Below are 12,581 nucleotides of genomic sequence, written 5' to 3'. Positions count from 1 at the left end.
ACAGCCCAGGCTACTGTTTTCCTCAGTGGTTACCAGGCTGAGCTGCGACGACACTGGGATCCCTGCTTTGCTGCCACATCCATCCCCCTTAAACTCTGTATGGTTTTAAAATAGTATTGTCGACTCATGTTTCTCTCGAGAACATTAACGCAAATGGCATTTCTCTCATACCACAGTATTCACTCGAACCACAAATGTGAGCACTTCAGCTTAATGTCCATTTATGACTCACCAGTATTTTCTGGAAATACAGGTTCAATGCCAACGCCATGATCTGAAGGTGCGGCCACCTGAACAGGGTCTCGGAGGTAGATGCCTCGGTTATTTCCAACAGTAACAGTGAAACCTAATTTATTAGCAAATGATGTATTCTGAACGAGGTAGTCATAGGCTTTATCAACCTAATTAAAAGAACACAATAAAATATCAATGGTTGGGTCAAGAAAACATTGCTATAAATTACTAGTTTGATTTCAGTTGTGAAAAAGTGCAGGTGAAAAGCTAACTTCTACGTTTGCCTCTAAACTACACGGTAACCCCAAGTAAGAGAGCAATTCTACCTTTCCAAACAGAACACCAGCCCAACCACTTACCCCTAGCTCTACCCTCTAGATTCACACGCTAGCCCCAAGTGACCAAAGTCAGGAACTGCTCCACACCATGAGACTCACAGGTTTCGCCCTCAACATCTTCGCTTTGAATTTCTGCCCTCCACACGTCTTAGGTCTACTGTAGTTCTCTCTTACTGAAACAAATTTGTCTTAACTACAAAATCGGATTTCATATCCTCTTCATATAGTTCAGAAACTATTACAGTCATATAATGTAAAATTAGATAAACTCAATCACCATTATAACAGGAAATATTATCCAGTAATAGCTAAGACCGAATCTTGATGATTAATCCATTTTTCATAAAAACACTACCTGAATAATACCATGTCCTTGGGCAAACACTTCTATATTGTCAGCCTTTACTGCAGTGTTTTCCAGAGCTCTTCTGACTGAATGAACCGTGTAGTTAACGTTATTAGCTTTCAGACCTGAAATTAAAAAGCAAAAGCAAGAAAGGAGTATTAGAGAGTTTGCTCCTTGAAACCTTCTTCCCCGCACCAGCAGAGATAACATGTACATTCTCTGGCTTTAACATCCTGTGTTTTAACCCTCATTTCTTAATCTTTTTGGAAAAATTGAACTACAACAGCCTGACTCAAACTGCTGGCATTGCACAAGGATTTCAGTAAACAAAAATCGCTGTGTGCGCCTTACGTAAGGGCAGCAGTGAGCGCTCTGCAAAGGTGATGGAGACGTGTGAAGCAGATACCTGAAGGCATTCAAATGACATTTTCTTTCAAAACACTGCTAGTCAAGCACCTGGCTGGCTTGGATGGTAGAACACATGACTCTTGATCTTGGGGTTGTAAGTCTGAGCCCCACATTGGATGTGGAGATCACTTAAAATCTTAAAAACACGGCTGGTCAGGGGCGCCTGGGTGGCTCAGTGGGTTAAAGCCTCTGCCTTCAGCTCAGGTCATGATCCCAGAATCCTGGGAATCATCGGGATCTCTGCTCAGCAGGGAGCGTGCATCCTCCTCTCTCTCTCTGCTTACTTGTAATTTCTGTCTTTCAAATAAATGAATAAAAAATCTTTAAAAAAAAAAAACAAAAAAAAAACAAACAAAAAAAACCACGGCTGGTCAAATGATATGGTCACCGCCTACTAATCAACCTGGCTCTGCTACAGACACCAAGGGAACCTGAACCAGCAAAAAAGATGCCAAGGGCCGACCACAACTTAATTAATTCAGCATCTCTGAGACTGAATCCCAGGACTGATACTGATTAAAAGCTTCCTGGGTGATGCCGAGAGTAGCCAGAATGGGAATGACTATTCTGTGGGAAAGATGTGGAAGCCACCAATTTGTCAACTGTGTTGAACACCATTGTTAGAGATAAAAGATGAGGAATACCACATTCCTGCCCATTCCAGAGTACATCAAATGCATACGCACTTAACGGTATTTTAAGAAATGAACAAAACAAACATGAAACTATGGTGCTTTACGGTGAATCAAGAGAGTGGCCAATTTTGTCGGTGAGAATCCGAAAGAAGGTGATGCTCTATCAGGGAAGGAACTGGAGTCTAATCTTACCAGAATGCACAGGAGTTTGCAAGGCCAAAGCACGGCACAAAAGAATTCTAGGCAGTGAGACTAAGCTGTACAAGGATGGGAGCAAGGAGCAACCCCTGAGATCTGGTGCGGTTTGGGAGAAGCAGAAATGAAGGCAGAGTCCTGGGACCTCACGAGAGCAATGTTCCTAAGGTGGAATCTCCACAACAACCTGGTGACCGTGAGTGAGTTCTGGTCAGTGCCGATGCCACCTGATCAATACCGTGAGCCTCGGTACATCACCCCAGATCCTCCCTTCCCACCTCAGTCATCCCCACAGCATATTCACTGCCTTTTAACATGTAATATAAACTAATCTTAAATTCTATCCATAGTCTGTCTCCCACAGCTATGAGAAATTCCATATAGGCAGGTACTTTCGAGCCAAAATAATGCTTGAGAGTCATTAACAGCAGATAAATGTATTTGTTAAATGAATGAATGCACATTCAAATCCTTATCATCACACAATTATTCTCCATCTTAAACTTTACTTTGAGCCAGGACATGACCAATTCCACATATTTTCTTACCACGAGAATTTCAGAAAACACAAATATCTGTCTGCAATAAGGTAAGAGAAATTTATTCAATTATTTTTTTATGGCTACTGCCTGACTTCACATTATGCTATAAACTGAAAATTCACCATCTGTTTCCTGGAATTTAGAAACAGTAGTAAGTCAGACCAAACAGAGCGCTAAGCAGTGTCCTTACCTGAAAGTATCAGGGCGATGCCTCCACATGCATTGGGAGAAGACATGGATGTCCCGTTCATCAGCTGAGTTCCTCTCAATGTCCAGTTGGGAACAGAAGCGATGGCTCCGCCTGGTGCACTGATACTTACTCCAAGGGCCCCATCAGCACTGAATGAAATGCCATTAAAGTTTGCTTACGAAGGTGAGAACCGGATAAACACGGGCATTCAAAAAAAGGCCACTGGTCACATAGATTAGAGTCCAATACCGTGGATAATTTGCAGTATTGCAATCAGTTAGAAAAATACCCAGCAGAGCTATTTCCCCATTATGTAGCAATTACCTTCCTTAAAAGAGAACAGATTCTCTTAAGTGTGTTTATACACATGCAAAAGGTATCAGGTGTATTTTTGGAGGGAAAATAAATGTCATTGCTTAGATTCCTTGATGAATCCACTTTGTCTTGTCTGCAATAAGTAGAAGCCTTGCCTTTGTCTAAAGTTTAACACAGCATCGTCTAATAGAAATATGTGGGACACAGAGGGCATTTAATTTTTTAAAGATTTAATTTATTTGGGAGAAAAAGCATGCGCTTGCGTGTGTGCGTTGTTCAACAGGGGGAGTGGCAGGGGAACAAGCAGACACCCTGCTGAATGCGGAGCCCAACTCGGGGTTCCATCCCAGGACCGTGAGATCATGACCTGAGCCCAAGGCTTAATCAAAGACGCCCCAAGAGGGCATTTAAAAGTTTCCAATAGCCACATTTAAAAAAAGCGAATGAGTAACTGGTAAAACTTACTTTAATAATGTATTTTATTTAACACAAAATAGCCAAACTATAATTTCAATATGTAATTAGTAGAAAAAAATGAGTTAATTTATATTCTTTTTTGTACTAGTCTTAAATACGTGATGTACATTTCATACTTAGAGCACATCTCAATTCAGACTAACCTCACGTGACTCACGACTGTCATACTGGATGGCTCAAGTCCACAAGGCCCCTCGTTGAGGGCTCTTGACTCCATAGGGCTAATGAGATAACGTCCACAAAGCACATCACCATTTTAGTCACCGAACACAAGCTCTGCCCTCCGCCCCAAGTAAAGGAATAAGATGACGACACACTAACTTCGTCCTCCCTGAGAGTGGCCAAAAGTTCCCCACAAAAGCTGTTGGCCTCTCCCTTCTACCACTCTTCTCCAACTGACTGGACTCTTCTTATTACTGGCTAAGAATACTAGAGCAATTTGGTTTCCGATTTTCACAGAGAGCTGAAAGCAATGTAAATCAAATACTCCTGCAATGGGTTGGTGGCACACTGTTTAGTGCTATCTTAAAATAAACGCTGTTAAAAATATGTTGACCTGTAAAGATTTTCATACAGTATTACTGAGTGACAAAAGGTTACAAAGGCGGGGCGCCTGGGTGGCTCAGTGGGTTAAAGCCTCTGCCTTTGGCTCAGGTCATGATCTCAGGGTCCTGGGATAGAGCCCCGCATCAGGCTCTCTGCTCAGCAGGGAGCCTGCTTCCTCCTCTCTCTCTGCCTGTCTCTGGCTACTTGTGATTTCTGTCTGTCAAATAAATAAATAAAAATCTTTAAAAAAAAAGAAAAAAAAAAGGTTACAAAGGTGCCTGAACAGTGTGATCTCCTATTTATGCACAGGAGAATGCCTAAAAGAATGTGCACCAAAATGTCACTCAAACACATCATGGACAATGAGATTTAGGGTAATTTTTTAAAAAGATTTTATTTCTTTGAGAGAGACAGAAAGATCACAAGTAGGCAGAGAGGCAGAGAGACAAAGAGAAGGAAGCAGGCTCCCCGCTGAGCAGAGATCCTGATGAGGGGCTCGATCCCAGGACCCTAAGATCATGACCTGAACTGAAGGCAGAGGCTTAACCCACTGAGCCACCCAGGTGCCCCTAGGGTAATTTTTACTTTCTTCTTTTGCACCATCTATATTGTCTACCAACATTCACCATAAGCACGTGGTATCTTATAACTGGAAGAGTCGTAAATTCTACATGACTACATCCCACTGCTCTTTATTCATTTTACACTACTCTATTAGTGATTAATCACAAGCATTTAGTAAAGTGTTCTAAAAAGGGTTCCATGATATATAATTTTTACTTAAAAATAAAATTTGGGGGCGCTTGGCGGGCTCAGTTGATAGAGCTGTGACTCAATCTCAGTCTGTAAGTTCAAGTCCCATGCTGGGCATGAAGCCTACTTTAAAAAAGTCATAATATATAATTTAAAAATATCTTTACATATACCTTTCATATTCCTTATTAAAAAACTTTACATAATTATGTAAGTTTCCTTAAAAAGGCTAATGATGTTCTTCTTCTAACAGCATGTAATAACAATTCAAAACATGCTTATGTAGACAGTATTTGGCAATCTGTCTTTAAGAACTATACCATACTTGTAAACACCAGGAAGTCAAGTAAATTCTGTATGTCTGACAGTCTTTCCTGACAAAGAGGATTTTTCAAATAGTACACAGAAAATACTCTGTTCAGTGATCACTAGTCAATGTTTTATACCCTAATAATTAAACCTAATAATTACACCATGTATTTGCAATAATACTGCATGTTTATGGCATAGTAAACATGAACAAATTATCTCAATTCCTAGAATAACTGGTTTGTGAACCAGTATCTCCTTAATCCAAGCTTCCCCCGTAATTCATGAACTCATTTTTCTTGAAATAAATTCTTTAAATGTTCTATGGGCAAGTAAGAATAACAAATGCTGGTTTAAACATTCTCTGACACTTTGTGCTCATATTGACTGTAGATAAAATATTTCAAAATCAATTTTAGAAGAGAATCAACAAATTTAATAATTAATACTTTTATTAACTGAATCTAAAACTTATAAAACATTGCCAGCTTTGACTCTGAATCCTGGCCACTCTTATTCAGAAGTGGAGTTTTAGGAAATTAGTTGGGCTGATGTGGGCAGTATATGGCGCTGATATAGGCAAGGCTTGATGATCCACAAGGAGATCTATAGCCTGAATGCTTTCAGTAACAGGTACAGTAAACTACTGAAGTAAATTTATTTTTTAGGAAATTATCTAGGAAAGAGTAGGGACTACTATAACTCAGAGGATTAAGTTTGGCATTATCATATTTGACCTGCTTCCAACCAATTTCTCTACCCCCCCCACCCTTTTTAAAGATTTTATTTGTTTATGTGACAGAGAGAGAGAGCAAACACAGGCAGGGATAGTGGCAGGCAGAGGGAGAGAGGGAGAAGCAGACTCCCTGCTGAGCAGGGAGCCCGATATGGGGATGGATCCCAGGGTCTGGAGATTGTGACCTAAACCAAAGACACACACTCAACCAACTGGACCACCCAGGTGTCCCGATTTTTCTAACCTTATACTCAGAACAGTTATGTCATACCCCTAACAATAAAATATCTAATTTATTTCTTTAATTACATTTCCCTGAAACTAGATTGTTCAAAATGAAAATGTTGAAAAGTAAAAACCAAAAAGTAGGGGCGCCTGGGTTGCTCAGTGGGTTAAAGCCTCTGCCTTCAGCTCAGGTCATGATCCCAGGGTCTTCTGCTCTGCAGGGAGCCTGCTTCCTCCTCTCTCTCTGCCTGCCTCTCTGCCTACTTATGATCTGTCTGTCAAATAAATAAATAAAATCTTTAAAAACAAAAACAAAAAGTACCTGGTAAAGTTACCAAAACTTTGTCCCTCCCCACCACGAGCTGCAAAAGACCCACGTACTACTCTCAACCTACCTGGGGCCCCTTGAAGACCATGTGTACTGATTTGCCGGTAATTTCTCTCTCAGAGAATACTCAGCAACCATCATATCGGGAGAAACATACGCACCAACACCTGTGGGATGAATTTCATCATGAACAAAAGAAATAAAATTAGATTCTATTTCTAAATTCACTGTTCACTCAGCTATGTGACCGTAGCCAAATCACTCAATCACCCGGTACTACAGTCCTTGTTCATAAATGGAAAGAAAGAAAATTTAATAAGCAAGGAAAGTTTACCATGTACCAGACATTAAACTAGGTACTTTGGTTTTGAATATAAAAATATCTACCAGGATTATCATATAGATTAAATATAAAAACATACCTAAAACTGTGTGTGTAAAAGAAAAGGAAATGTGTTTTAAACTATAAAGTATAACTTTAGGAAAATAAGGGAATTGGTTTGCCTTCATTCTTAAATACCACTGTATCCAAAATTCTACCCATACAGTAGGCAGTATCCCTCTTGCCTGAAATAGCTGTAAAAACAAGCAAAGAGCAAAGACGTTTAACATACCGCAGTCTTTCCAATAAATATGTAAAGGCAGACCAGCCAAAAAGGCTCTAAATTCACAGACTTACAGGGATCAAACTCAGTTTCTTCATTCTAGAAATCTGGAAACAGGGCCCAGAAAGGGCTGAAAAAAGGTACTAAGTACACAGTGACTGGCAGAGAGAAGACTTAGAATCCAGGTCCGCCGGCTCCTAATTCTTGACAACACACACACACGCACAATAGAAGACCGGAGAAAATACATGAACTCCGAGAATTCGGGTGAACAGTGCTGCCATATTAAACTGTAATCATTTTGTACAAGGTAGTTTCCATTTTTTCAGTGAGTCTGGAGATAAGAAAATGCCAAAATACTGAGGACTGTGGCAGAGGGGTAGATTTTGATCTTCAGGTACCTTTCTGTCCTACTTTGTTTCATTTTAATTTGTGTATTTAAAGTATCTAGAGAACTGAAATACAAAGGACAGATTACTGGTAGGCACTGTTGTCTCAACACACGATTTAACAGGATCACTTCAGCAGGAGGTTTTAAATCACACAAAGCAAGCTACACCTTGCTTGAGATTCAGAAGCTATAAATAAAAGTATGCCCTATAAGCTAAGCTCACTGTTACTTAAATTTCTTAAAGGACCAGTTTTCTAAACTTGGATACCCAAATGTTACTACGTATCTGTAACAGCTACAATATCTATATGCCTTTAATAATTACGATAATATGTACACATTCAAGCAGTTATTGATGAACACACCAGAAAAATTATTTGGGACCAAACAGCATTTCCTGTCATGCATCCAGTTACAAATGGTAAGAGGTTTTAGCCTTACCTTGCTCTCAAACTTAAAAATAAAGGCAAAAACGCTATGCATCATCCATTACTATTTGTTCTCTCAGTTCATTACCCTCCTCATTCATGCCTCATATTAAAAAAACAGGGCTGGGTGTTATGTTTGTGGGTGTTTTAGCACAAGCTGGCAGCTACAGCTAATTTTACCATTTTCATATTACGTACGCAGCTCGTTCTGATTTCCCTTCACTCTTGTTGCCGGGCTCCTTCCCCACTGAGTACCGTGAAACAGACAATACAGTATCTCAACCTCCAGACCAAACAGTGGAAGAGAAGCCACGTTCACAGAGTAAATGTGTTTCAACTGCTTTTCTTCTCATTAGTAAAGCTCCCTTCCTTGACATCTGACTCTCTCTGTATGTCCCAAGAGAAATTAAAGGAGGAAACTATATTATAAATAAATAGTCATATACTATAAATAAAAAGTGAGGCAAGGATCTGTGTTTACGTTGTTCACTTGGTCTGGAAAACTCCTTCTTCCTTGTTCATTTCTAGCTACCTCAATCCTCACTGGCACGCTTCTTTCAGAAAGCCTTGCCTGGATCCTTGAATCAGAAGTAACTGCGCTTCTGCAAACGCAGACTGGCCCTGGCCCTGCCTTACACCCCTTCCCCCAGTCCACTTCAGGCCGGCAGCTCTCCACCAGGCTTCGCCTGAGGGCACACACACTCGGGTTCACAGGGGCTTGCATACAGTAGAGATACAATTAACATCAGATGCATGGAGCTCTTGTCGGCTTGTTTTCAGTCACTTCTAGAGCAGGACACGAACCTATGACACTGGGCGTCGTCCCACCCGGGCAGCCGACTGTGGAAAGGCAGGGACCGTTGTTCCCCGCACTTGAGACGTAAACGATGTTATGCTTCCACACGGCTTCACTGATTACTTCACAAATTCTCCTGAAAGGCAGAGAGAAGTTCTTTGAACACAGAACACAGTGCCATGTTTTCAAAATACGATTACACTGTGAAGAGATTTTCAAATATGGCTTTCATAAAGACCAAATGAAACTGTGGGTTCTACGCAGAAGAACGGAAACAGTGGCTACCAGTAAGAGGTGTGCATCAGAAGCAGGGGACATTCACAGGCTGTAAATGCTCCACCTTATTCCCAGCCCAGTGTGTATAATAAATTACTGTTCGAACGTGCGGCTGAGTACACTTCGGCACGTCCACCATTGGTGGAACACGACACAGCCAAGCCAAGAGACACACCTCAGCTGGGTTTTCGTGTCAGGAAGGAGTCATGAGACCGAGGTCAATGTGGGAAGAATGCTAGATTCCATATGGAATGTATGAAGGCAAAAGAAACCACAAAGGACCCAAAGCGAATACTGAAATAACAGCAGGGGCTGATGAGATTAAAGGGGAACAGACAGTTTGACTTGCACCCTCCCCTTAATACCATGTATTTAGAAATGACTCTGCAGAGGAATTCCTACATATATTTATGATCAGTGGCAAAGGGGAAGGGGAACTAAGGCAACAGGAAGAACTCCAGAGTAGGATTTAAAATACAGACTCTGGTTAGAAGTTGACAGCAAACAAGAAAGGTACTGGTATTAAATAAAGGAGATGAAGTTAGACCATCGAGAAAATGCAGTCAATAGAAAAAAGGCACATGGTCAGGAACACCCCAATCCTGAGTGTGAAGGGAAAAATATTAGGGAAAGATGACCTTAAAAGGATGAACGTCAAAGGAAGAGAGAAAGAAACACACCTAGGTAAAAAAGGTACTGAAGCAAGAGAAGAGGGCAAGATTACATTCACGAAAGAAATGAGTGACGACGACAGGGTTATAGCCAAAAGGGCAAGGGAGCGATGTGTCACAAGAAACCTAGTACCAGTCATCTGAGAAAACTTAGTTATTTGAAAACAGCAAACTATAGGGCCTGGCTTGGTAAAATTTCCGTTTCGGCAGGGCTTTATTAAAGAGCTTCAGAAACTGGGTGCCAAGTAGATATGGGTGGCCGGGTGCGAATGCGGGAGAGGTGGGAGTCACTACTAAGTAAACACACTAAATGAAGTAATTTCAGTTATTATTATGAAGAAAAAAAAGGTGAAGTAACATGATTTCAAGGCTGAGCCCCGGAATTTAGCAGCAGGAGGACACCATGACACAGACAGGCAGGGAGTCGTGTGACACACATCAAAATGCACCAAGGAGCCCCGGAAACGGTGACGACGCCAACCAACCACGCTCGCTGGGAAAACAAGGGAAAGCGCTGTGAAAGGAAGCGCTCTGTCTGTCTGGGAGCAGTTTTTAAGGACAGGAAATGGCAAACTAGATAACCAGTGCATGAAGGATTTTAACCTTGAGCACTTCACTTATTTTTTTTTTTTAATTTTTGAAGATTTTATCCATTTATTTGAGAGAGAGAGAGAGAGTGTGTGTGCATGTGCGTGTTTGAGTGCGGGATGGGGGGTTAGGGATGGGCAGGTTGGTAGAAGGGGAGGGAGAGAAAGAGGCAGAGAATCTCAAGCAGACTCTGTGCTGAGTGCAGAGCCCAACGCGGGGCTCCATCCCATGACCCTGAGATCGTGACCTGAGATGAAACCAAGTGTCGGACACTTAACTAGCAGGGCCACCCAGACACCCCACCCTCCAATACTTCCTTTATTACACAAGAAGGGAAGGCAGAGAAGGGGTCAGAGTAGATTGTAGGAAGGTCAGGAGCCCCCTATGAGGGCTTTTATCTTCTCTGGAAAGGAAGAGGTGAGAACACCAGCTGAGGGAAGAAAAGGAGAAGTCGCGGAAGGTCTTCGAGGAGAAACGGTGGCGTAAATGGCCATACAGGAGTGGAAGAGCAAATGTAGATAACGGAAAGCAATGCTGAGTGCGTATCTGAGATTCCCGCTCACGAACTTAGAGTGCAGCTTGAGTGTGCGTCTGCAGCTAACAGTAAGTTCAGGAGGCCGGGTGGGATCACCGCAGAGGTCAGCTGCCGCAAGTCTAGCGCTCTGTAAGGTCGGTGCACCGGCCGGAGTTCAGGCCGCTTGTAAACAAGGACCTGTAATGAGGGAAGGGCCAGCGAGTCTTCCTGGCTATGAGGGAATCACGACATCACAGACAGGTGGTGGGAACGGGGGCTGGAAGTCCACGAGATACACACTGTCATCTAAGCGTGGCACCGCTCGTTTTCAGTTGTGGTGTACAATCCAGTTATAAACACACTCAGTGCTCGCCATCAGCTAAGTACCCGGGAACACTCACCCAGAATTTGGCCAGTGAGTTGCTTCTCCATAGCTGTAGTTGACAAGATCACACTTATGATTTATGACTTCTATCATCTATCAAAAAGATGAAGAGTCTAGTTTAGGCAGCAGTTTACAGAAAGACTGGCCAGTAAAATAAAGGCATGGAAACCCAGTTTCTTAACCAATCATCTTCTATTTCAAATCCAAATGTAATGTTACTTTCAACTTTTAAATTGGAAAACTTAAAAAAAAGAGACACAGAGTATAATAAGTAGTCAATTAAAAAACACAAATAGCACGTGCAGAATGGAATGGTTCTTACTAAATTCTAAAATCACTGAAATTAAAGTAAAATCTAATTCCTACATTAAAATGAAATGCAGACTATAAGTTAAATTCTTCTTAGACTGATGAAATAAGCTGGCTAAAAGGTCGGTTTGGGGTTTTTAAAAGTATCTCAAAATAGTGTGCCAGGGGGCTTAACAGAAATGAGAAGTATAACATAATATTTCCATATTTTCTTAAAAATTACATCTTAATAATTTTTAATAAAAATAATTTAAAACTGCAGTAAGAGTTTTGCTTCCTAAAACAAAGCTCAGGATACGAAATACCGTCCAATATTTTCTTAGTAAAGTCAAGAACACTTTGTAAACCTAGAACTATCCACAGTTACCCATCATTTATCTTCTAAATCAACACGTCCCGAACACTCACAGCGCGTATAAGGCCCGTGCCTGTTTCCATTGTGCTCAGTCGGGTATCACCAATCTTGATGGAAAGAATTTGAGCACCAGGAGCCACACCATTCCGTTCAGGTTCTTCTGGAAAATGCCCAGCAGCTATACTAGCTACATGGGTTCCATGAGCTCCTAGAGGCAAAAAGAGGGAAACACGACAACATATTTTCAGACAAAGTTTTAATCATTTAATTTAGATATTATTAAGCATGACAAAAATAATCTAATAAAAATACTCCCTTACTTTAACCCTGTGTATTAGTAAGTCTCATCAATGATTCACACAAAAAATGAAACTTTCTGAGCTACATACACTATCCTGCTACCTCGGACTCTGCTGTGTTCATTGAAAGCACAATGCAAGTTACAGAGGCAAGAGTATCTGCAACACACACAACTGACAAAGAGCTTATCTCCAGAATATGCGCTTCCCACTCCAAGAGCGAGAACCCAGAAGAAAAGTGGGTAAAACACTAAAAAGCATTTCACAGAAGGGGATAACCAAATAGCAAATAAACTTATGAAAAGATGTTCAACTTCATTAGTCATCTGGGGACGGCAAATCAAAGCCACGGTGAGACAGCTCAGCGTACTTTCAGAACGGCTGCGC

The 12,581-nt window shown here is 41.3% G+C and overlaps 1 protein-coding gene across 3 annotated transcripts in view; it reads right to left on the bottom strand.

Annotated features, from left to right (window-relative positions):
* The window catches only part of TPP2 (tripeptidyl peptidase 2), a 69,364-nt gene that overhangs the window by 30,486 nt on the left and 26,297 nt on the right, over nucleotides 1–12,581 (bottom strand). For all 3 annotated transcript variants that reach the window (XR_006814878.1, XM_045978005.1, XM_045978006.1), the window contains exons 7-13: nucleotides 11,949–12,103; nucleotides 11,248–11,324; nucleotides 8,806–8,933; nucleotides 6,645–6,744; nucleotides 2,889–3,037; nucleotides 928–1,043; nucleotides 233–401 (exon numbers count right to left, since the gene is read on the bottom strand). Coding sequence is in view for 2 of the 3 variants with exons in the window: in XM_045978005.1 (XP_045833961.1) it covers nucleotides 233–401; nucleotides 928–1,043; nucleotides 2,889–3,037; nucleotides 6,645–6,744; nucleotides 8,806–8,933; nucleotides 11,248–11,324; nucleotides 11,949–12,103 (894 nt within the window). In the remaining variant the exon portion in view is untranslated. The remainder of the gene's footprint in view (nucleotides 1–232; nucleotides 402–927; nucleotides 1,044–2,888; nucleotides 3,038–6,644; nucleotides 6,745–8,805; nucleotides 8,934–11,247; nucleotides 11,325–11,948; nucleotides 12,104–12,581) is intronic.

The sequence above is a fragment of the Meles meles genome, chromosome 14, assembly GCF_922984935.1.
Source record: "Meles meles chromosome 14, mMelMel3.1 paternal haplotype, whole genome shotgun sequence".
NCBI lineage: Eukaryota > Metazoa > Chordata > Mammalia > Carnivora > Mustelidae > Meles > Meles meles.
This window is presented reverse-complemented; position numbering and strand designations above follow the sequence as displayed.